Source organism: Syzygium oleosum, unplaced genomic scaffold (assembly GCF_021117445.2).
Source record: "Syzygium oleosum isolate NSW1041296 unplaced genomic scaffold, Sole_v2.1 Sole_v2.09, whole genome shotgun sequence".
Taxonomy (NCBI): domain Eukaryota; kingdom Viridiplantae; phylum Streptophyta; class Magnoliopsida; order Myrtales; family Myrtaceae; genus Syzygium; species Syzygium oleosum.
This window is the reverse complement of record NW_026607493.1, coordinates 4,120,463-4,143,109: the sequence shown is the minus strand read 5'-3', so window position 1 is coordinate 4,143,109 and position 22,647 is coordinate 4,120,463. Positions and strand designations below refer to the sequence as shown.

Sequence of the window (22,647 nt, the reverse complement as noted above, 5' to 3'; positions counted from 1 at the left end):
AAAGGCGTTTGATAAACCTGTCCAAAATTTCTATTCCTAGAGTAGAAAAGAATATAAATGCGTTTGAACTAACAAAATTTACGTTCCCAAATAATATTTTAATAATATTTTGAATTGTTAATTTTTTTTTCTTTCTACCATTTTCTTTGGCCATGGCCGATCGCCTGCGACCCATTGGGCCGACGATCGGCCACACCCGGCAGCCTAGCGAGGGCGTCATGGCCCTCGCCGCGGAGGCGAGGGTCGCCTCGCCGCTCGGGCAAGGCCGAGCCTCGCCGCCGATCGCGACGGCGAGGCCTGGCCTCGCCAAAGACGGCGAGGCTCGGCCTCGCCCAGATCTGGAGCTGAGAGCCTCGCCGCTGACCACTGTGCGAGGTCTCGCCGCCCGATCGCGACGGCGAGGTCCCTCGCCTCTCGCCACCGGCGAGGGCCGTGACGCCTGCCGGCCATGCGGGCCGTGGCCGGTCACTTGGCGCCCGGCCCAAATTTTGAAGAACAACACAAAATAAGAAAAAAAAAAAAAAAGAAGAAAAAAATTGATTCTCAAATTATTAAACAAGAAGCAACTTTTTTACTTTTGTTTCTCTTCCAAAATCGTTTCTCGGCACAAATTTTTGCAAAATGTGCCCGGGAATAAAAAGTTTACAAACGCATTTATGTTCCCAAATTATTTTAACAAAAATGTAGAATTTTCACTTTTAACACGTTCTGAAACGGGTCCTTATTGGCCAACTATTCGAGGGTACTCAACAAATGAGTGTAACAAGAAATAGTATACAATTGATTATATCCCTATTGATGTTCCTTTTTTGAGACAATGCTATCTTGATCTTCCCAAATTGATTGATCCAGCAAAACCTTATTGCACCACAATATTTGGTTCACAGGAATGCCAAGCCCTTCTTGAAATTTTAAAAAAATATCTGGTTGGGCCATAATCAAGGACAAAAAAATCTGAAGCATAAAATAATTTCGTATACAAAGAGAGAAGAAAAATCTCACGGGTCATTGTTGTATACTTTGACAATTTTCCAAGATCGCAAGAATGCTAAAACCCTTCTTGAAATTCCACCAATATTTGATTCATACCTCTAAACAAGGACGAAAAATCTTGAAGCATAAGATTACCATAGAAAATAATTAGAAGAGACAGAAAACAGGATCGGACGAGAAAAGTAGGAAGGGAATTCAAGGAACCATTGATCAGATAATTGTAGTCTGATAATTTTTGAGTCGACATCTGTGTGTTTCCGAGAAGGTTATCATCACATCAATGGCTCTCTGCTTCAGGAGCTTCCAAAGAGCAAACAGAGGAGGCAAGAAAAGAGAAAGCGAATATAAACAAGAAGCATAATAGATCAAGATCGCTCGATGACCCAAAAAATTAAAACGAAAAATCGCAACTTTATCACGAGCCGAATCGAATTCATCGAGACGAGGAAAAGGGTAGAAAGAGGAAGCGAGGGAGAGAGGCTCAGAAGGATCCATTGGTAAGTTTTGTAATCACTGAGATTTCCCTCAGAAAATAGGTAGTTTTCAGCATCATCGCCTCCTCCTCCTCCTCCTTCCACACTATCAACACGACATCAAAACACAGACACAGAGAACAAAGTGAGAATGGGGTTCCGCTGCTGCCAGCGATGAAGGTCGAAGCGGCGTCTTCTTCTTCTTCTTCAGATATATATACACGAAGAGAACCCCCATGGAGGGTGGAAGCCGCAGCGCAGATTTTGAAATTAGGGTTAGGGATTTTGTAGTGCGGAAGAGAGGCGCGGAGGCCGGATAGGAATGGGCCATTGTGGGCCGAATGTGGTGCGTAAACATGGACTCAAATGACACGACTTTGGAAATGGGCCAATAAAGATAGAATTTTTGAATTTGAGGGCTAATGTATTGACAAAAGTAGAACCGGACTAAACAGATTCCCGTGGAAATCGATCCAGTTTCCGGTTCCTAAAATTTGGAACCGGTGAATATCGGTTCGGTTCTCAGTTCCAGACGTGGACCGGACCGATTTTTTTGATATTCTTATTATTCCAAATTTCTAAATCCCTAATTCTCATTCTTTTCTCGCTCAGATTCAATCACACAAGCTCGTCGCTCACGCATTTCACTCTCGCTTCTCTCGGTCTCAGTCACGCAACGCTCACGTCGTCCTCGCGACTTGACGCCTCTCAGACTTGGTTCTTGATGATCATTATAGCCTTGTTCATGGAGATGTTCATCATGTTTAGCTTATCATGATACCACGAGCTTGTTTTATTAACATCACTTGTGTAAAAGTTTAGACTATGTGCCAACACTTGCGGTCTTTCAGAGAATAAGAAAAAAAAAAGAGAGAAACGGCCGGTTTTTGGATCCACCCAGAAAAACAGACCACACTGGTCGTCCGGTTCAAGGGTGAAAAGCGGTTCACCCTAAAATCGATCACCCCTAGACAATAGCCATTTTTCATTTGTACCACTAGGAATTTTGTATTGCATCGGGGGACAAATTGTTGAAATCTATCTATATCTCGATATAAAGAATAATTAAATAGACCATCATACATCATCAATGATTAGAATCCGACATATTCGGGCTGTAAAGCTAACAAACCTCCTCAACTTGGCAGTTCGTCTTCATACTCTCTTGTTAAAAGTCATCCATATCAATCTCGAATGGGAAGGGTACACTCATGGTGCACGAAGGAACTAGTCATATTCGAATTTTGGTGTGAACCCCCTAAATTGCCGGCATACCCTCAAATCTAAAAACTAAGGGGGTATTTGGTTCAGCTTTGGGAAGGGGCTTTGAGCCTCGAAAACCCCTTCCCAAAATGCTGGAGTGTTTGGTTCAGCATTTGGCCTAGTATTGGCCAAATGCTAGCATTCCAAATGCTGAAAGCCCAAGGCTGGTCCGGACCAGCCTTGGGCTTTCAACATTCCACGAATGCTACTGTTCATTCTTTTTTTTTTTTTTTTTTTTTTAAAGTTAGGGTTTGAAGCTGCTGTTCTTCTTCGGTGAGGGTGGCCGGCGAGGGAGAAGGGCCGGCGAGGTCGCCTGGGGTCGGGCGACCGCCCAGGCGACCACCCAAGCGACGCCGTCGCTGGGGTCGCTCGACCCAGGCCGTCGCCGCCTGGGTCGCGCGACCTCAGGCGACGGCCGCCCGGGTCGCGCGACCCAAGCGACGACCGCCGCGGCATTGCGCGACCTAGGCGCCGGCCGCCCGAGTCGCGCGACTCGGGCGGCCGCTTGGGTCCCGCGACCCTCGCCGAGGGTCGCCCGACCTCGGCGACGGCCGCCGGCCCCAGATCGGCCGGCGCGGTCGCCTCGACCTCGGCGACGACGCCACCCGAGCGCCGGCCGCCCGAGTCACGCGACTCCGAGGCGGCCGCTTAGGTCACGCGACCCTTGCCGAGGGTCGCCCGACCTCGGGCGACAGCCGCCGGCCCCAGATCTGGCCCACCGGCGGTCGCCCGACCTCAGGCGATGGCCGCCGGCGCCAGATCTGGCTCGCCGGCGTCCGGCCGACGCCGGCTCCGGCGAAGGGTAATAAGTTAGGTTTTTTTATTCCCAAAGTCCATTTGCAAAAAAAATTCACCAAACACTATATTTTGGTCAAAGTAGCTTTACAAAATATTTTTACCAAACACCATTTGCATTTTCCCAGTGGGCTTTCACCCAAAGGTATTTGCATTCCCCCAAGTAGCATTTTCAAAGTTGAACCAAACAGACCCTAAGTCTTGGCGAAGTAGCTCCGGTAATAACGACTCGTGCAATTTTGCGGGTTAAAGAAAACATAGGAGATGGAAGAAATGGCTTCCTCCACACCTTGTTAATAGTGTCTAAAGGGAGAATGCATCTGTTCTCGAAACACAATGTCGATAACATTAACTAAAAAATTTCGCAAGCTTATAGAATGATGTTGATGATAAAGAAGTGGTGCTAATATCCCCATGGATATCAATCATTATATTCTTGTTCAGAAAATTTGTTGCTCACCTTTGAAAACTACTGACCAAATTGAAAATCAATAGAAGCTAAAATTGTCGAGCTTATTTTGTTCTATGAAAGTCACTATCCACATCGAGAATTTACTAACTATAAGGCGGTCGAAAATTGCTTTTCGGAATTCAAAGTTACTTATCACACAACTAATCACTAACAATCGCATTCCCTTGAATATAAAAGAAGAAACCATCAACTACAGTGCAAAGGTTACCCTGTACAATTTCTTATTATTCTATCATGTAGAGAAGTTACTAACCAATTCAAGTGGCTGCAAATTTCTGATATGTGAAAGTTACTTCATGAAATGTACGAATCTACTGTAAATTACAATATCTAGAACCCTCAGGAAATAACAATATGTTAAGGGCAACTAACGTTTTTTGAGGAGGGATTTATTATTTGGTTGATTTCGCGACCAAACAATTACGGATTGCAGTAAAGTACAGTGACCACGAATGAAACACACCAGTTTCTTTTGCCATCCAAGAATGTATAAAAGATGATGCGAAGCCTAAACCATAAAGAATGAAAGCTATCCAACAACTTATGATAAATCCTCTGTACTTTAAAAATCCAAACCCATCTCACCTTCCTCAGCTTTTCAGGAAGAAGATCCGGTTCATCCAAGTTTTTGACATTTCTCCCATAAGTCGTTCACTTGACCGGTCATTGTCTCGTCCCGAGATTTTGTGAATTCAGACTATTCATGTATATGATAGTACAAACATCAAATGCACAACTCCCTCTATATTCGGACAACCCATTGAAAAGGAACTAAAGCTATCTAAGATAAGACGAACAATGAGCTCCGAGCAGTATGACCACCTATCGATTCAAGAAATAAGCGCAAGACTAACCAACCACATCGCATTTACCATTGATGTCCATTTTGGGGCCTCCCTGCTTGATTTATAGGGTGTGCAACACTATGTCCTGGACCGTCGTTGAATGTTGGACTCACACTCGCTGTCACGGGCATTTGACGGGGAAAATTCTGTGCTGAAACATCTTTTGAAACCTTTGCACCTTTCCTCTTCCTCTTTGTGTTGAAAAACCCACATTCCATCGATTCCAATGCTTTTCTCGTCAATGGCCGGTTCCTAGTACTTTGCCTGCACCTGTTCCTATTATGCTGTTGCTCTATGTTGGGAGCGCCATAGGATGGATTTGACAGCTCTGTCTGCTGATCCGACCCAGAGGATGGATGTGATGATTTGGCAGAACTTGTTTGATCATGACTTTGCACTACTTTCTGGGTCAAGGATTCATGAGTTCCAGTATCGGTTGATACTTGCTGGAGAGTCAAGTTGATCGATGCATGGGAATTTTTCTTGTCCAATGATGGAAATCCATTCTTACAACTTTCAGACTTGTGCTCGTCCGGACTGATTTCAACAAAGGAACATGCAACCGAAAATTCTTGAGATGAACCTCCCTGCAAGACTATGCTCTTGTTCTTAACAGACGAAAGAAAATGAAACTCATTCTTGTATAATTTTCTCTGTGCAGAGAGATTTCCGATGCAACTGTTCGATTCTCCACAAGCAAGAGGACTTAAATCTCGCTGTTGTGAGGTGGAACCCTTGCAATCTGGGTGGCCAGCCTTCATTCCCAGGTCAAATCGACATTTCTTAAGCAAGATTGGCTGTATATTATCAATAGCTCTTGTTGCATCACCTGATTTATGAGATCCTGCTCTATCATCAGTTGCATCATCTTTGTCTTCAGACACTTCAGAAGTATCTTTTTCAATTTGCCCAGAATGAGTAGATGCACAGGTCGTCTCACTTGGTAAAAGTCTCACCTCTCTCATCTTAGCCTGTCCTTTACAAACCGAACTAGTATCCACTATCATGAAGCTGGCTGAAGCTGGACTGGGTTTTGAATTCTGGGGCTGCATATACCTCTGGTGGCATTTCCTATTTACAACTTCATCCGAGTCACACTTTGAAGATGTTTCCTGCCAGCTTTCTTCCTTAAGACTAATTTCTTTTACTGCTCCAAGTTCGAGCTCGATAAGCTCGGGGTCCAATTTAACTTTACTCAAGATATCGCTAATAGAGTCGAAGTAGTGGTTTCCTTTCACAAGATGCCCTCTTGTAAACTTTTTGATGCCTGGTGTGAGGAAAACCAAAGAATGCTTTGACCCAGAATGACTGTAATCCTCAGGCTGCTCAGAGTGCCATCCTCTAGCTAAAAGGCGGGGCCAAATAGCTTCCCAGAAAATATCCCTCGACCTAGCTTTACTTAACCTAAAGTCTCCTGTTAGAAGCTTGATTATTTCAGCGGGTGGAAGTAAAGAGCAAGATTTGCCAGTTGGAATCGCTGGAACCTTGCTTTTCTTTTTTGTTGACTCATCGACCACACGGGTGAGATCTCTCTTTCGTTTGCCGATTCCTACTGCTTCGACTAGATGGCCAAGACCGACCGCATCCTTTACAGTGAATACATACTCTTCAAATGAAGTTCTTCCCTCTTCCATTTGCTGAGAAACCTGCAGCCACAATATCTAGATCAGCATGATGTGATGCTTTTCTCACTAAAACAGATACAACTTATAATAGAAGGATACAGATTGAGTAACAAATATAACGCGTTGCGCCAGCAGATATAGCATTCACAGAAACTGATGTGTTCTAAAGATTGGAATGAATTGGCTGACACGAAAATAGTTTGCGAATTCAGAGTATTAGTCCTAAGACAAGAAGCAAAAAAATAACGAGGCGAATTTAAGGTAACATTTTTAGATGCTCCTCTCTGATGTTGCAGCCAAATTATTAGAGAAACAGAACAGATCCTCAGCCTTAGGGCCTTCACAGTTTAACACGGAAGAAAGATTAGGTAAATTCAGCGACTTAACAATTTTCAATACTGTGAAATTTAAAGGGGATGAAGGGATGATTTAATTCCCTAGATTCCTTTCAACCTTATCAAGCTGCTATGGATATTAATCTAGCAGCTGTGAGCCGATAATTGTGGGAACTTACTCCTAGCATGCATAGTGAAATAAATTACATAGCTCAATGAGGAGAGAAACCAGAAAATACTCAAATATAAAAAATAACCGGTGCTCGCTCAAAGGAAAAACCATAAATCCAAGATATAACCCACTTCACTCAACTTCCAAGCCATGGCCTCACTGGCCATGTTACATTGCCCAAATAGTGTTTAACACTGACAGTGTGGAAAGAAACACACTTCTCACTGATGCGACAGGGATGTTTAAATCTACAGATCTAAATGGTCAAATATCAACTTTCCATTGTTCTAAAGTGCCATGGCATTACAACAGAGTCCAGTATTGAACTTGTTTATTTTACCATTCATCGTCTATAGAGTTGAAGTTTCTTGTAGTTTCATAGCATTTAAAATAAGATGTTTATCATGGGAATGTCAGTGTTCTTTAAGTGTTTGAGCAAATATCACCAGAAAATAAAACAGACCGTAATATATTTATGAGAATAGTGATCATAAAGGCCAAACATAATGCTGAAAGTAATCTTAGCGAACACCGGAAACATCAGCTGCCAAACCAGAGTAACTAGTATGCTGATCATGTGCTGGCACATTGTTCAGGGGAAAAAAGGGCAGTGAGTCTGTGACATTCAAGTCAAAACATCAAAATATGAGGGTTGTCATGCATGTTCAATTATTTATCTGTCCGACTGGGATGAATAAGCATGAACAAACCTCAATAATAAGCTTTTGGCAATCCTCTGAGATACGAGAAACTAATCGAGATAGTAATTCCTGGTGCCTCCATCCAGTGAATATCTTCTTCCCAGAAACACGCCTCTTCCGTAACTTCTTACAGTCCAACCATCTGTGATATCCCGACGAACCATAAAACTTCCCGTAGTAAAAGCGCAGTATATCGCCCATCGGTTTACTTTCAACAAACCTCTTAACAAGGATAAGATTCTTCCCAAAGATATACAGACCGAGGGCAAAGCCGTCGCATTCAGACTTAGTCCAAGCTTCGCTGGATGAGTCAGGCAGATTGTAGATGCCAACATCTAGATCCATCTTAGTTTTCGGTTCCTCCACTAAAGAATGCACATCCATCTTATCAGCTCCATCTGCTTCACCAAGTCGTTCAAGATCTTTCACGTCTTCTCCATTAGCAAACATTGTATTTGGAGTCATCAGATTCTCTCCTTTGCCAACAAATTGGGCACCGATTAATTTATTTGAGTTCTGCATAGGATCATTCTCCACAACTATCGAAGGAATTTCAGCTTGGTACTGATCTCCAACCCGTGGAAGGACCTTTGGATCTCCAAAACCATCATTTGTCCTGGATAAACAACTAGAAAGTACCGGGTCTGCAGATTTCTCTTCAGTGCCTTCCATCTTGCTGTGAACGATAAAGAAAGTCCGTCACTAAGATAATTTAAATCAATACATTTCAGAAATATCAAAGCATAAAGATCTAGCTAGTCAAAGAACAAGCTTATATAACATATGAGAACGGACTTGTTATGGGACTCAGACTAAAGTAAGTTGACAGTGACCATGTTTAGCCATTCATTTTAACAGAGAGTCAATTTGTTCCCATCTCGTGCGACCCGTGTCACGAAAAGCATGGACTGATGCCTTCGTTTAGGACCAGTTACAAAGTTATTTTTGAATAATCAATCTTATTATAATAAATGTCATCAGCCTTTTCAAGTATATGATCAAACTATAAATATTCTACTCTGACAAAGGGGATATAAACCTATTACTAGATGCCTCAGTTTTCACATCAATCCACTAGCAAACCCCACGATCTATGACTTCTGGTTCGATATTAATACCATACATGAGACTGCATCAGAGTGATATGGCACCTCCGAGCCAATTGGAATACCACCCGGTTCTCCTATTGTATCAAAATCACCCGATGACATGAAGAAAGTGCTAAAGTTGAGGCTTTTACTAACATATCTATCTTCCACAAATGCTCAGTCATTTGCCTACCTAGGATATTAAATCCTGCATTCTAGCCCAAAAAGGAAGATGGGTGCTTTTGAAATTAGAAAATGAGCAACGAACAATCGCAATAAGATCACAAAACGACTTGCTAATAAGTAAATCAGCAGACATCATAAGCGAATAAATCATATTAAAGCCCAGCATTGATGAATTGACAAGCAAATGCTTTCTAAGCAGAAGAATGTCATTCCTGAATCGATCACCAAGCAAACAAAGCCGCATTTAAAGTTCCCGATCACGAATAACAAGAACACATTATATGATCTGCGTTAGAACCCAAAAGCAATATACGAATAAAGCTACCACGAAAATAAACCTATCGAGCTACAAGCAGCAATCGTTGAGACATCTCCAAATTCAGAGGATGCCCCCAACCTACAACGTCACATTAAATAAATAGACATCAAAGTTAAAACGAATAGCATTCGAGTGAAGGAATCGTAGAATCACCATGTCAACCGCAATCAGTTAAAGCTATGTATAAACCCATATAATTCCAAAACACATTTAACTGATAAAACAACGAAAGAACGAGGAGACACATCCAAATGGATATAGCTAACAAAGCTGAGCATGCAAAGAATGATCGAAAGAAAAAACAGTGATGTAACCATTGGAGAAAGAACTCACACGTCAACAAGCCACGCCCTTAAATGAACAACAGAGCAGGTGGGTCTTTGCGCTGATACTTGATCGCCACCTTTCGGTCGTGAAAAATTAAGGAGGGAGCAGGAGGCAAAGCAAACAGGAAACAGAGGGAATAAGACAAATAGTCATGTTGGAGAGAGGGAGAAAGAGAGAGAGAGAGCGAGAGACAGAGGAGATATATATACTGAAGGTCGAGGGAAGTCAAATTCTTTAGGACTTTGCCAAAGAGAGAGAATGTAGAATTGGCAGAACGAAGTTGTAAGATTCAGAGAGAGAGAGAGAGAAAGGGATGCTGTCTGGTTTGATTTACCTGAGTGCGATGCCACTCGCGTTTCATGAGTTCAAGCCTCGGAGTGATCACGGTGCCATGTTATTTGTTTTGGACGGCAAACTAAACCTCGACAGTCTATAAGTGCATAATTTGGCTTTAGCTTTTACATGATTTTTTTCTTTTTGTAATTTCCTAAGTTTATTGCGAACAAACACATTTTTCACATCTAGGTGTTCTTTTTCACAGGCGCCTCACGGAACATTGCCCCGTTAGGGAATAAGTCAAAATTAGTCATAGAATCTCGAGTTATCCTCGTTAGAATGGAACGTCATAAAAGATGAGACTTGCCCGAAAAGACCTTACCAACTCCCTTACTCATTTAGAAGGCCAGATACTAGTTCACGTCTTTATGGGGCTGTAGTGACCCTTTAGCGGTCCGTATGCATAGGACACGTGACGACTTATTATTGGCCAGCGTTCTTATAAAGGGCTACAGCCTATCAATCATCAATCTTACTAAACTGGGCTATGCAATAAGATCGTGTCCATTAGTCGTCTTAATCCTCTCATTATAAATGCCCTGCAATTTTATTTTTATCGTGGTTCAGAGCTTATCACCATTAGTGGCTTTCCGAAAAGGGAGTAAGATGTGTTTGGTTCAACATTTGCAAAGCCCTTTGGGGCCCTAGAGCTCCTTGAGCAAGCAAATGCCTTTTGGCAAAATTTTTGGGGAGATGCAATTGCATCTGCAATCAGCGTGCCCGGCAAGTGTCTGGTGTGCAATCGGCGAGCAGCCGGCGTGCCACCGACGAGCCATTGCCACCCTCACTAGCAGTGGCTGAGTTTCGCCAACCAATAGTTTGAAATTTTGTATAAAAAAAATTAGCAAAAACCCTTCATAAAGTATAGTTTTTACTAAACAGCCTTTATATCAAAATTATTTTCTGATGTTTTTTTAAAATATATTTTACCAAATATTACTCACATTTCGAAAAGCCTTTTCAGCCCAAAAGCCTTTATAATTTTCCGAGCACATTTCCCCAATGTCAGTCCGAGCACATTTCCCCAATGTCAGTAAAACGAACCCTTAGAATCTTGGTGTGCCCTTGTTTCTGGTAGACTTTCTGACAGGGAATCCAAACCATGAATGATACAATCACCTTAAGAATGGATGCTAGGACAGTTGAGCATTTGAAGATGCTGGAAGACTCCCAACTGAAAATATCTGGCATTTTACAGCTTGACAATTTGAGTCTCGAGTGTTCTGTTTTCCTGAAGAAAATGGTGAAGGTTTGTGGAAATGTGCTGTGCCGCTTTCTTTGGAAAGAGAGGTGAGCTCGAGCAGGAAAATGGTCCAATGAGTCCTAAATTTATTATACGGATGCCAATTTAATCATAAACTTCAATCCTAAATTTTCTAATTTTGCCAATTTAATCTCAAACATTTACGCGAAATTCCAATGTAGTCATTCCAGCTAATTTTCGCCAAAAATCACTGATGTTGTGGTCCTCAACGTTGGACGGCCAACGATGACTGGACCGTTACGTCAGCGATTTTCGGTGAAAAATGACCAAAAATATTACATTGAAATTTCGCGCAGAGGTTTGAAGACTAAATTGACAAAATTGAAAAGCTTATAAATTAATTGACACTTATACTATAGATTTAATATTGATTGGGTAATTTTCTCGAGCTCGAGCTAAGGGAACCTAGGAAGCATGGAGCGATGTCTGCATATCAAAATGTGAAGGTGGATTAGGGCAGCAGAACTTGGCTCTTTGGAAACTTGCCAATATCTTGAAGAAACTTTAGCAACTATTTGATGCAATTTGGTTTGATCTAGGTTCCAGTGGTTAAATGACAGTTTTTATTTTGTAAATTATATACTATTGAAATCCATTTTTCTTAAACTTGTAAATTATTTGAAATAGCCGGTTTATTACAAATTACAAATTACAACTTCATTCAAGTTAATTTCTTTGAAATCCACATATTCTAATTAATTCAAGAAAATCCATTTAATTGAACATAAAGTTGATAAGGGAAATCCTTACCAAAAAAAAAAGTTGATAAGGGAAAATGACACAAATAGCCCCTAAACTTTGGCTCAATACGGAATGTTATCTCTAAATTTTTAATTCATTTAATGTGGTTCTTACAATTCTTTCTATATGTTTAATCTAGTCCTTTAACTTTTAATTTATGCAATCTAGTTCCTCAACTTTCCATAACAAAGTCAATCTTTTCTTCGGTAGCGTTTACAAATTTTCATAATTAAAGTATTGCCCAGATTTTTGAATACCTTTTCATTTCAATCCATTCCTTAAATCAACAAAAAACTATGTTATCTTTTTATTACATTGTACATTTTTTGTCCTTTGAAATATTACTATAGTTACATTTAAGTATATATACACTTATTAAAAATGAGTGTTTCCATAAAAGTATTTAACTAGACTAATAATTTATCTATAGATTTCCCGTACTTATATTAATCTAAATCTTGTTCCTGATTATTAGATAGATAAAGTTTTCAAGGTTTTGTGTTTTGTGTTCTCTTAATTAAATTTAGTTAAATCTATAAATTAAGAAATTAAAATAGCAGAAATATCAACCGCATACAACTCTAAGTGATATTGTACTTTTACCATTATAGATATCATAACTCAAAATATACTTAAAAGGGAACTATCGTAATGTTTACAAAGCCTAAAAAGGTTAAAAAAAAAGTAATAAAAAGATGGTCATATTTTTTTGCTGATTTAGGAAATGGATTGAAAGGAAAAGATTTTCCAAAATCCGGAAAGTAATAATGAGAACTTTTGATTTTTTAATACAGAGTTAAGGGACTAATTGAACATATTGAAAGTTTAGGGACCTGATTGAACATTTATGAATAATTCAAGAGTCGCATCGAACGAATTAAAAGTTCATGGATGACATTGCACATTTGGCCAAAACTTATGGACTATTTGTGTCATTTACCCAAAAACAATCCCATTGAAAAGTATTCCTTTATAATTTTCCAATCATAAGTTCCCATAAATAAGTTTTGAGTTCAAACTTTTAATCGTTACTTGGCCCGTACTTTGCATGCGCATATCTACGGACATATTAATCTACGAAGAAATCCTCTTAACAAAAAAATAAAACAAAAGCGGAACAAATTAAATACATATGCTCTTAATTAATAAACTATATGCAAATTATTTTTTTCCAAATAATTAAATACATTGCACCAAGAGAATTACAATGATTAGAAAGATTAATTTAATATCTTAAGAATATGGATGAGAATAAAGTTCATGAACTTTACTTTTTTCAATAAAATTTTTGTCCTTTTCATTTATATTTCAAATGTTATTGTTCGAGTCTAAAATTGAAAAAAAAAATTAGATAAAGATAAAATACATTAAAAAATATTCTTAAGTATTAAATTTTAATTTTCAAAAAAATTAAAATGGTAAAAATAAAAGAAAACCTCTAAATAAAAAAAAATAAACAAAAGTAGTAGACAAAACTAAATGCACGTGTTGTACCACTTATTTCATTTTAAAAAGGGATATGTTCACCGAAAGTCGTAAAATTTATTACCAAAGTGTAATTGAGTCCTAAAACTTGCTCGAGTCCTAAAACTTGTCAAATTGATTCAATCAAGTCCTAAAGTTAACATCGTCCAATTTGAATAACGAAAAATGCTAACGTGACTTTTTTATATCCCACGTGGCAATGACATGATTTTTTTAATCATTATTTTAATATTAATTTTTATTTAAATTAAATTTAAAAATAAGCTAAATTAAAAAAAAATTAGAAAAAGGAGGAGGAAGGTAGGCTTGCCCTCACCGCCGCCCCACCATCGCCGGGAGGGGCCAACGAGGGTGGGGGGATGACAGGCGGGGGTCACCGGGCCCTAACCAAGGGCCGGGGACCCTCATCGACGATAGGTTATGGCTTGCGAGCCCTCCCCGAGATCGGGCGAGGGTTGCCGGACCTCGCCCAAACCTGGCCGAGGGTCGCCAGTGGTGGCTGACCCTCGCTAGATTTGGGGGAGGGCCGCCACGACGGGGGTCGGCCGCCAATGGCGACCCTCGGCCGAGCCTGGGTGAGGGCCGACGACCCTCGCCCAATCTGGGGGAGGGCTGTGACCCCACGCCTGTTGTCGGCGAGGGTCACCGGTGACCCCTGCCTGCTTTCCCCCTACCTTTGCCGGCCCCTCCCAGCAATGGTGGGGCGGCAGGAGCGGCGGGGAGGGCAAGCCTTCCTTCCCCGCCTATCCTTCTCCTCTTTTTTTTTTCAAATTTAAATAAAAGTAGTATTTCGTTTTGGTCACGTTATTGTCATGTAGGAAAGGAAAAATGTTAAAATAAGTCATGTTAGCGCCACGTCAGCATTTTCCATTAATAAATTTGACGGTATTCACTTTATGACTCATTTGAACCAATTTGATAAGTTTTAGGCCTCGATTGCATATTTTGCAAGTTTTATGACACAATTACACTTTGATAATAAATTTTAGGTCTACTAGTGAACATATCCCTTTTAATAATTAGATTCATAAACTCCTCCTCGAACTCCCTCTCTTCCAAGCAACTCGGCTCTCGAGCACCGCGCGACTCGGTGACTCGGTCGTCCGACTTCAAATTCCGGCGAAGCTGCGGCGACCTGAACCGAAAGAAATGCGGCGGCGGCGGCGGAACATTTTCCCGGGAAATCCGGGCGCCGTCCGGAGCTTCTCAGGTGCCCTCGCGTCGCTCTTCGCCTCCGCAACTCTCTCTCTCTCTCTCGCCCTCTCTGTGTGTGACATTGTTGCGTTGAACCGGAACGATTTTGCAGCCGACGAGGAAGACATCGACGGCGACCTCTCGGATGACTGCGTCTCGTTGGGCGCGCGCGCCGGGAGAGAGGTTAGCGCTCCGCTCCCCGCTCCGTGTTGGATCGCTGTTTGTTTTTTTGACGGATTGCGTTCGGCGTAATTCTTGTGCTCGACCGCTTCTGGTTGCTCCGTCTGGAAACTACCGAACGAGCGTTCGTGCTTCTCGAATTCGACTCGGTTTTTTGTAGATATTGAGAGCCGACTGAAGCATCGGAATGCGCATGGATCGTCTGTTCTGACTGTATATTTTTGTGCTTGCGTAGGACGTACTGCAGATTCTGTCTCAGCTGGAAAAACTCAGAGGTACCTGTATTTCTGTTTCTTGTTCTTGAAATTCTCTTTTTCTCTTTTGAATCGATATGTTTGTCGGATGATCATTGTGAATTTGCAATTCGGTGCGAAGAATATCGATGTCGATATGTCCTTAATAATCGACGAATGATCTAGCAAGTGGCGCCGCTACTGCGACCCTAGTGTTCGTCGTGACTGTTTTTTTTTCATCGCGGAATGTTCAAATATCTGCAATTTGATCAGATGCAGGAGAAACTTCTGCTGTTTGGAGCTCTGTTAAACCATTCGAGGTAGGTGTTACTGGTTTTCCTAGATAATGTTTTCAGCTTGTTTTGCTTAGTATAATGATTTTTTTTTTTTGTAAATTGTGAAACTTGTTCGATTAGGAGCGAGCTGAGTTCCCTCTGGAGGATGAGGTTGAAGTTCCTGATTTTGGCAATGACCGTCGCTTCAGCTGCTCCCCGAAGAGTGAATTCACGCGCTGCGCTGCAGATGACGACGAAATGATATCTGATGATGAGGTACATCGAGAAATAGGTCAGCCCTTTGCTTGGCTATGGCGTACCCGTCCTTGGATATTGTCATACATTATCTAAGCCGCATTTTCTTTATTATACCTTGCGCAGGAAAGTAGCTTGCTTGCTAAACTCTCCACTCTGTCGAGTCATAGAAAGATTCAGGAAGTTGGCTTTCATGCCTCTGAAACGAAAGAGAAGGAATTGCCAACACTCTCTGCGGTAGTCAAAGATGCCGGAGAATCAGTCCAGTCTATTCAAAGTGCTTCATGTTCGTTGAGACATGCTACCCACTCTAGAGCAAACCGCTGTTCTAAAGGTAACATAACTTCGAAGGTTTTAATTGTATATTTTTTTTTCCGTTTTTGTGCCTCCCTGACATTTCCTTCCATAGCTGTATGTTGCCATCAGGCAACTACAAAATTTCTTCATTAGAGTTTAGAATTTCTATATCCGATGGAAAGCAGCTTATAACATCTCAGTTCTTTAAAGTTTCGACTTGGAGATGGAGAGTTTTCTATGCGTATGGAGCTAAGGTAGATTTGATGTCACAATAATTGTGTAGTTTGTTATAGAGAGTTCAATTCCTGATGAAACAAATGGTATGCTGATTCAAGAAAACCATCTTGGTGATTTATTCTGAGGTTGAAATTGACTGAGTACATAATTATGCGTCATATTTTAGTTGGGATTATGCGCTTTTTCCTGTACTCTTCTGTGACTTTGACCTTACAATATAGTTGATGTAGATTTTATACCTAGTCTATCTCTCTATTTGAGAGTTTGCGGTGATTAAACCGAATTTCTTACTTTTCACCGAAATATTTAAATTGAATCTTGCAATATAATAATTTACAGCTTGCCTATCTCATGATTTATATTTCTCTGTAAGTTCGTTGTTTTCCTTCCTCTAATCACCAAACTTTGTCCTTGAAAACTGAGAATCAGCAATATTGGATTTGGCCATTGATTTTTTTCAGTGACATTAGGTAGCTAGCTTTATTTCTCGGAGACTAAACTTCATTTGGATTGGTTGTGTATCTATTGATAATCCAAGCCTAATTTCAGCACTTGGGTTTAATTACTTTTGAAACTTCACATTGACTCGTCTACGGGATTGCCTATGATGACTGGTTTCGTACTTTTGATTGACTCTTTCCTTCTTGAATTTCTTGCTTGGTTCCGTTGCATCCTATAGCATGATTTCTACTTCTCACCCATTATCACCTCTCTGAACTCTGATGTATTTTTGTCCATGGTTCTGCATGGTACGATCTGCGGTTGAATATGTCAACTAACTGCAACAGCTTCCAAAGGCAAAGCCAAGGCAAAATTTTCATTTGGTTTTCACCGAAAGGATGAACACTGGTCCTGTATTGCGAGGGATGAAATTGGGGGGTCACAAAAGGTATGTGAACAGCCGGAAACACATGAAGATGTAAAGGGAATAGATCCGGGCCATCAAGCTATAGATGCCCCTGATGATTTCGATGAAGAAGAAAATGAAGATTCAGAAGTCATGCCGTCCAATGCTCTAGTTCTTGGACATGGATATGCTACGCATTCTATGGCTGACCTTCTAGATGGACTCCATGACAGCAGTAGCCTTCCAAATGTAACGGTTTGCCCTTTCCTTTGTTGAAATTTTTTTACCAGTCAGGACATGGGATTCACTTTTTGATTTACTTTATGATGAAGTCTGGTAGAAAAAGACGGCCTAGGATGGGCTTTGCAAACAGGAGAAGTACATTTACTACGGGACAAGGAATGCCGGATGATGAAGGGGAGCTCGAGGCAGTGGACAGTAGATCACCTAGTGAAGATGAGGTATTCATTGACTTTGACTCTTTTCTTCTTTTTGTGCTTTTTACTTGCGTACGCTTGAAACTGTTTGTATTTTTCCATCCAGAACAACTTTGATGAGCTGAAGCTTCCTGCAGTATACTTTAAACAACAAAGCATGGCAGATTGCATTCAGCAAGTTTTAGATTATACTCCTTTGGACAGTGCAAGTGCTCTTATCACAGTTCCAAAGTCATTGGGGTAGTGTTTGGGGACTAAATTTTTGTTCACACAATTATAGTGGTAAAAGGAGGTGGTAGTCCTGACCGCACTTGCCTATCATCCTGCAGCTTTGGACTATTTGGAAGATTGCAACAGGTCATGCAGATTGAAAAGGAGAGCGAGCAGGAATTCTTGAAGAACCTGCAGGCTGGTGCCAGCGCAAGTTGTGATCTTGTCACTTTGTTTTTCCTGAAAACAGCATCTCCTCTGAAATAGAATAAAAAAATTAGGCTTAATTGAACAGAAAGATTGGTAAAATTACCGATGGAAAAAGGCATTGCTAAAATGGATTTTTCCTGTCTAAGAAAAGTTGCTTTTTTATTTCCGTTGCCTAATTTTGATTATTTTTCATTTTTCCTCAGGTAGATCAGGCTTCATTGATGTAATGATCCTGTCGAGAAACTTGGATGCAAAGCTCACTGTTTGTCTTTGCTCTCTGGAACAGAACCAAGAGGTCAAATTTTGATTAAAATCAATTTTAAGGAATATATTTATCATTCTCATAACTTGCACATCGGTCTAAGAGATTTAGAAGGAACCTACATACATGCTTAACTGAAAAGCCAGCCTATTAAGTTTCTCCTTTCTAATAGTAATTATTCAGATTTTATGCTGTCTTGTGTATACTAATTTTAAGTGCAAGAGCTGTTGTCGACATGTATATTTTTGCTCTGACTTGGAAAATCATAAATAGATTACGAGGGAAGTTTTCGTTTGTTACTCTGAAAATTTGAATCCTTTCAAGTTGGAAGAATATGAATTACTGAACTGTAATTGCTTATTTACTTGAAACCGTCTTGCTCTTCCCTTTTTGTGTAACTAATGATAGTGACGCTATTTTTTTCTTTTTTGCGTATACATTCGTGTATGTAAGAATGTGTGCACAGCGGGATGTGAATGTTCATTTCTGTGTCTGCAGGGAACCCCGTCCTCACATTGTAGTCAGGCAGATTTAACAGGAAGAATGAGGACTGTGATTTTTAACCCAAGAATTTGCAACAATGTTGATCTCGAAATTGGAAACCTGATTCGCATTTATTCCCCTTGGTAGGTATAGTTGGTTTGAAGTACTGTTCTTCTAACGACTGTTCGCCAAAATTCACAGAAAAATATTGCTCGCCGAGATTTCTTTACATCTGGAAATGTTTATCAGTTATTGTAGTTTTGAACCAGAATTTCCCTCACAAGTTGCCAGATTACACGGATTTATGGTCATTCAGTTACCTCGTATCCTGTAAATATATCTTTGTTTCTTGAAATTTTGGATGGAAAATCACATTCAAATGCTGTTTTCATTTGAAGTTCGATGTGGGCATGATCTGTGACAGTGGTAAGCGTCCGTCTGTGTTGCTGAAAGTTAGAAACTGACCCCAATTACATTGCAGGAAGGAGGTTCAAGTCATGGGCTATGAGAAGAGCATAATTTTGTCCACGCACTTTTCTCATGTCTCAGTTTGAATTCAAGTTCCACCAAGGAGGTGACATCATACCTTCCCCGGGTAGTTCATTTGATTTATCAGTCAACACTTTCTGTTCATCTTTAAGAAGTTGAGGCACAATCAAATGCGAAATCTGTGGTTGCGTAACCCCTTGTATTAGTGTTTTTTTTTTTTCCACATCCTCTTTTTTTTTTCCCGTTTTCTTTTTTTCTTTGTTAAGTCAAGTCTGTCACATGATGTGGTGGCAACTACCATATAAGTATTAGATAATGCAATAGATCTGGAGTAGAGTCTTACATGGGGTCTATAATTTACATCTAACACAAATGAAAATTGTGTTCGTTTGAAGAGATTGGTCTCTGGACTGAAGAATTCTCACTAGGACGAGTAGTTTACATGAACTTTTTGGATTTCTTTTTCAAATAGGGTGATTGTGCTCTGTTTGACACCAATTTATTCGCTAGTGCTTCGAAATTGCATTATATGTGTGTTGGAAATTTATATGCTTTTGGGGTTTTGCGGCAGTGCATCAATTTGTTAAATTCTGCCTCTATCAAATAATTGTCATATCACGTGATTTTGTTAACGTGACCTCGCCTACTTAGCAAAATTCAAGCATGGTTGATGACATGGTTCGGTTACGTAGCACAAATTGTGTTGTCTCCATCTAAGCATTGGGTGATCAGGAGAGAGAGAGATTTTAGTATCATCATCTCGGGAAGACACATTGGACGTTAATTTAACGGTTAATGACTATTTAACGGTGTTATCAGTCAAGTGGGAAGCTTCCATCCGCGATTTTAACTAGTGCCTCTTATTGACTCAAATTTATAAGGTTGAGATACTTGATTTAACAAAAAATAAAATTCGAGTACTCGACTGCAAACCATTAGGCACTTGCGGTGTTCTTATCTTCGATCAATTGAACAATGGGCGAATGGCAATGAAACCTATATAGATTTATAGGAAAAATTACCAAAAAATTCCTAAATTCATTGCACTTGTGTCAATTAAGTTCTCAATCTTTCAAGTTTGACCAATTTAGTCATAAATCTGTTGACAATTTGTCAATGTTATTCATCCAGTCAATTTTGGCTGGAAATCGCTGACGTGGACGCTGGGCGTGTTTATGTTAATGTGGACAATTTTTGCAATTTTTCAATATATTATTTTGAATTTTTTTTTTTTTAGCCTTCTTCCTTCGCCGGTCGCGGGCCTCAGCAATGACCAGCCACAGGCGAGGGCCGGCAAGGCTCGCCCTAGTCGAATCTAACAAGAGGTCATCCTTCGCCAACCTCGAGCAACCTTGCCCCGGCAAGGGTTGGTGTCGCCGACTTTGAGTGAGGCTTGACTTCGCTCCTGTGAGGGCGAGCCTCGTTGGCCCTCGCCTGTGGCTGGTCGTCGAGCATCACCGGCCATTGAGGAGGTCCGGCGACCAGTAGAGGAAGAAGGAAAAAAGAAGAAGAAAGGATTGACAAAAGAAAACAAAAAATTATAAAAAAATTATTCACGCCAATGCCGATCATGCCACGTAAGGCGGTCGCGTCTACGTTAGTGATTTCCAACCAAAATTGGCCGATGGATTACATTGTTAAATTGTCAAAATGTTCATGACTAAATTGATCAATTACGTTTGAATTAACACAAGTGTAATAGGTTTAGGATTTTTTATAATTTCACCCCATATTTATAGGTGGCATTGTTTGAAGATCACGTACTATGGACAAATAACTAGCGGAATGCCCTCTATGAGTGGGCTTTTGCTACTTGTGTGGCTAAAACATGTGCAACCATCGCTGCAGAATTGGTTCAATGTGCTAATCCCTCCTTTCCTTGTTCATCCAGCGACCCCACCTTGCAAGCAATGGATTGCCCCGTCGGAATGAGTTCCCTCCTTGAACTTCGGAATTAGTATGCCCTGGTATTCTCTGGTCGTTGCACTATCTTTTTTCTCTGCTTCCCTTTGAGTGACGTTTTGTACTTCACTCTTACTTGATCGATGAATTGTATCTTTCATCAAAACGACCAAGGAAAAACAAGATCAGGATACTTACCAAAAAGATCCTAAACATATTACATTTATGCCGATAAGTCATAAATCTCTTAATTGTACTAATTTAATCATAAACATTTGACTATTTGCCAATGTAATATTAAACCTTTTGCCAATTTGCCTCGCCAAATCAACAGGTTTAGGACTGAATTGGCCAAATTGAAAAAGTTTAAAATTGAATTAGCACAAGTATAATAGGATTACGCCTTTTTTGGTAATTTATCCAAACAGGATCTGTGACCCCTTGCGCTTCACTTCTACATTCGCCATGGAAGTTACCTCTTCTGGTTCGTGCGTCCATGGTGCAGGATCCGATGCCGTGTCTCGCTGTCCCCACCAATGCTGTCCCATGTCTGTTTCACCGTGAAAAAGGGGCGGAATCTTCATAGAATTCGAATGTGAATGTGAATGCAATACGTGGGGTTGACATTGGAGACGAAGGCAGTAAACAACGGAGTACGCTTAGAAGCTAAGATCTCGAGCGGGGCATTAAGTTGGGACACCTTCTCACGTCTCCGGACGGACCGAGTGGGAACATGTTTTGTTTCTATGGATCAGAGTGAGGAGGGTTGATTTGGCTATACCGCACTTGGCATGTGTCGTTCATCGGTTTCCGTCGTCATTCAATGCTGTAAGGTCGTTCTCCCATGTGTTTTCTTATCAGAATAAGGATCTCATCGAGATACTTGCTAGCCCAAATAAGCTCCTGCTAAATTTTCTTTTCATAATGCATTCCCTTTTCTCCCAAACATAATCCGTCGCTTTTTCGAGATCGAATATTTCTTATTAGGTATACTTTTACATGGGCTTGGTACGATCTTTAGAGACTGTGCTCTCGGAACAAATCTTCTCCTTCCATTTTTATGATTTTTTAAACCACTAATATTTTAATCTCAACTGGCAAGGAACGAATGTACCATGTTGTCTATACTCGAATCATGGTGGCTCATCTCATATAAACCATTAGATCATGTGAATTCCATGCGAGGCTCACCCCATCCAACCAACGGCGGTTGCGAATTGAGTCAAATGATCCGAATTCAGGCAATAAATTTCCCTTGGATCTGCGGGGCAACGTTTCTTTCCAATCCCAACCCCCTTGTTTGGTACGAAATTCATGACTACGATGTTGCTGGAAAGGTGTGAACAAAAACTCGTTCTAGCTAAGGACAACCTTTATTCTAAATGATTGTTTCCAAGTGAGTTTCTTTTTTATATTTCTCATTGGGGGGCCGTAAGGGATTTTGTGATTATGCAGGTTTGATTTCGAATCATTGCTCTTGATACTTTTATTTGACTCGATGTCGCGAAATTACACAATGGTGCCATTAATCTATATTTACTCACTCACGATTTAACCACTAACTTCTAGCTGAAATTAAAGCCAAAAAAAAATTTGAAAAAGAAGAAAAAAAACACTTCCAGCCGAAAATGAGTGAGAACAATAAATGTAAACTTGCGATAATAAATACAATGGAAAAAAAAGAAACGCAAAAAGAATGAAGAAACAAGAAATCTT

At 40.5% G+C, this 22,647-nt stretch overlaps 3 protein-coding genes and 2 non-coding genes across 6 annotated transcripts in view; 2 read left to right on the top strand and 3 right to left on the bottom strand.

Moving 5' to 3' along the window:
• The window catches only part of LOC115673716 (glutathione S-transferase F13-like), a 47,460-nt gene that overhangs the window by 10,268 nt on the left and 14,545 nt on the right, over positions 1 to 22,647 (top strand). Inside the window, exon 1 of one of the 2 annotated variants that reach the window (XM_056314306.1) lies at positions 14,658 to 14,686. The exons of the other annotated variant lie outside the window; for it this stretch is intronic. The gene's annotated coding sequence lies outside the window, so the exon portion shown is untranslated. Of the gene's footprint in view, positions 1 to 14,657; positions 14,687 to 22,647 lie in introns of those variants that run through there. 2 annotated transcript variants of the gene reach the window in all.
• Positions 1,198 to 1,276, bottom strand: LOC115673763 (small nucleolar RNA Z155). Its single transcript, XR_004004868.1, has one exon. It is a non-coding gene; the product is annotated as a small nucleolar RNA Z155 (small nucleolar RNA).
• On the bottom strand, positions 1,467 to 1,555 carry LOC115673762 (small nucleolar RNA R41). Its single transcript, XR_004004867.1, has one exon. It is a non-coding gene; the product is annotated as a small nucleolar RNA R41 (small nucleolar RNA).
• LOC115673635 (uncharacterized) lies at positions 4,614 to 8,346 on the bottom strand. The gene is made up of 2 exons (XM_030595854.2): positions 7,684 to 8,346; positions 4,614 to 6,487 (listed from the first exon to the last, which is right to left on the bottom strand). The coding sequence occupies exons 1-2, from the start codon at positions 8,344 to 8,346 to the stop codon at positions 4,865 to 4,867; spliced, it is 2,286 nt and encodes a 761-aa protein (XP_030451714.2). The 3' UTR covers positions 4,614 to 4,864.
• On the top strand, positions 14,460 to 19,425 carry LOC115673682 (uncharacterized). The gene is made up of 13 exons (XM_056314303.1): positions 14,460 to 14,630; positions 14,727 to 14,797; positions 15,030 to 15,069; positions 15,301 to 15,347; positions 15,444 to 15,578; positions 15,684 to 15,891; positions 16,880 to 17,187; positions 17,271 to 17,399; positions 17,482 to 17,615; positions 17,705 to 17,799; positions 17,999 to 18,090; positions 18,556 to 18,683; positions 19,022 to 19,425. The coding sequence occupies exons 1-13, from the start codon at positions 14,570 to 14,572 to the stop codon at positions 19,092 to 19,094; spliced, it is 1,521 nt and encodes a 506-aa protein (XP_056170278.1). The 5' UTR covers positions 14,460 to 14,569; the 3' UTR covers positions 19,095 to 19,425.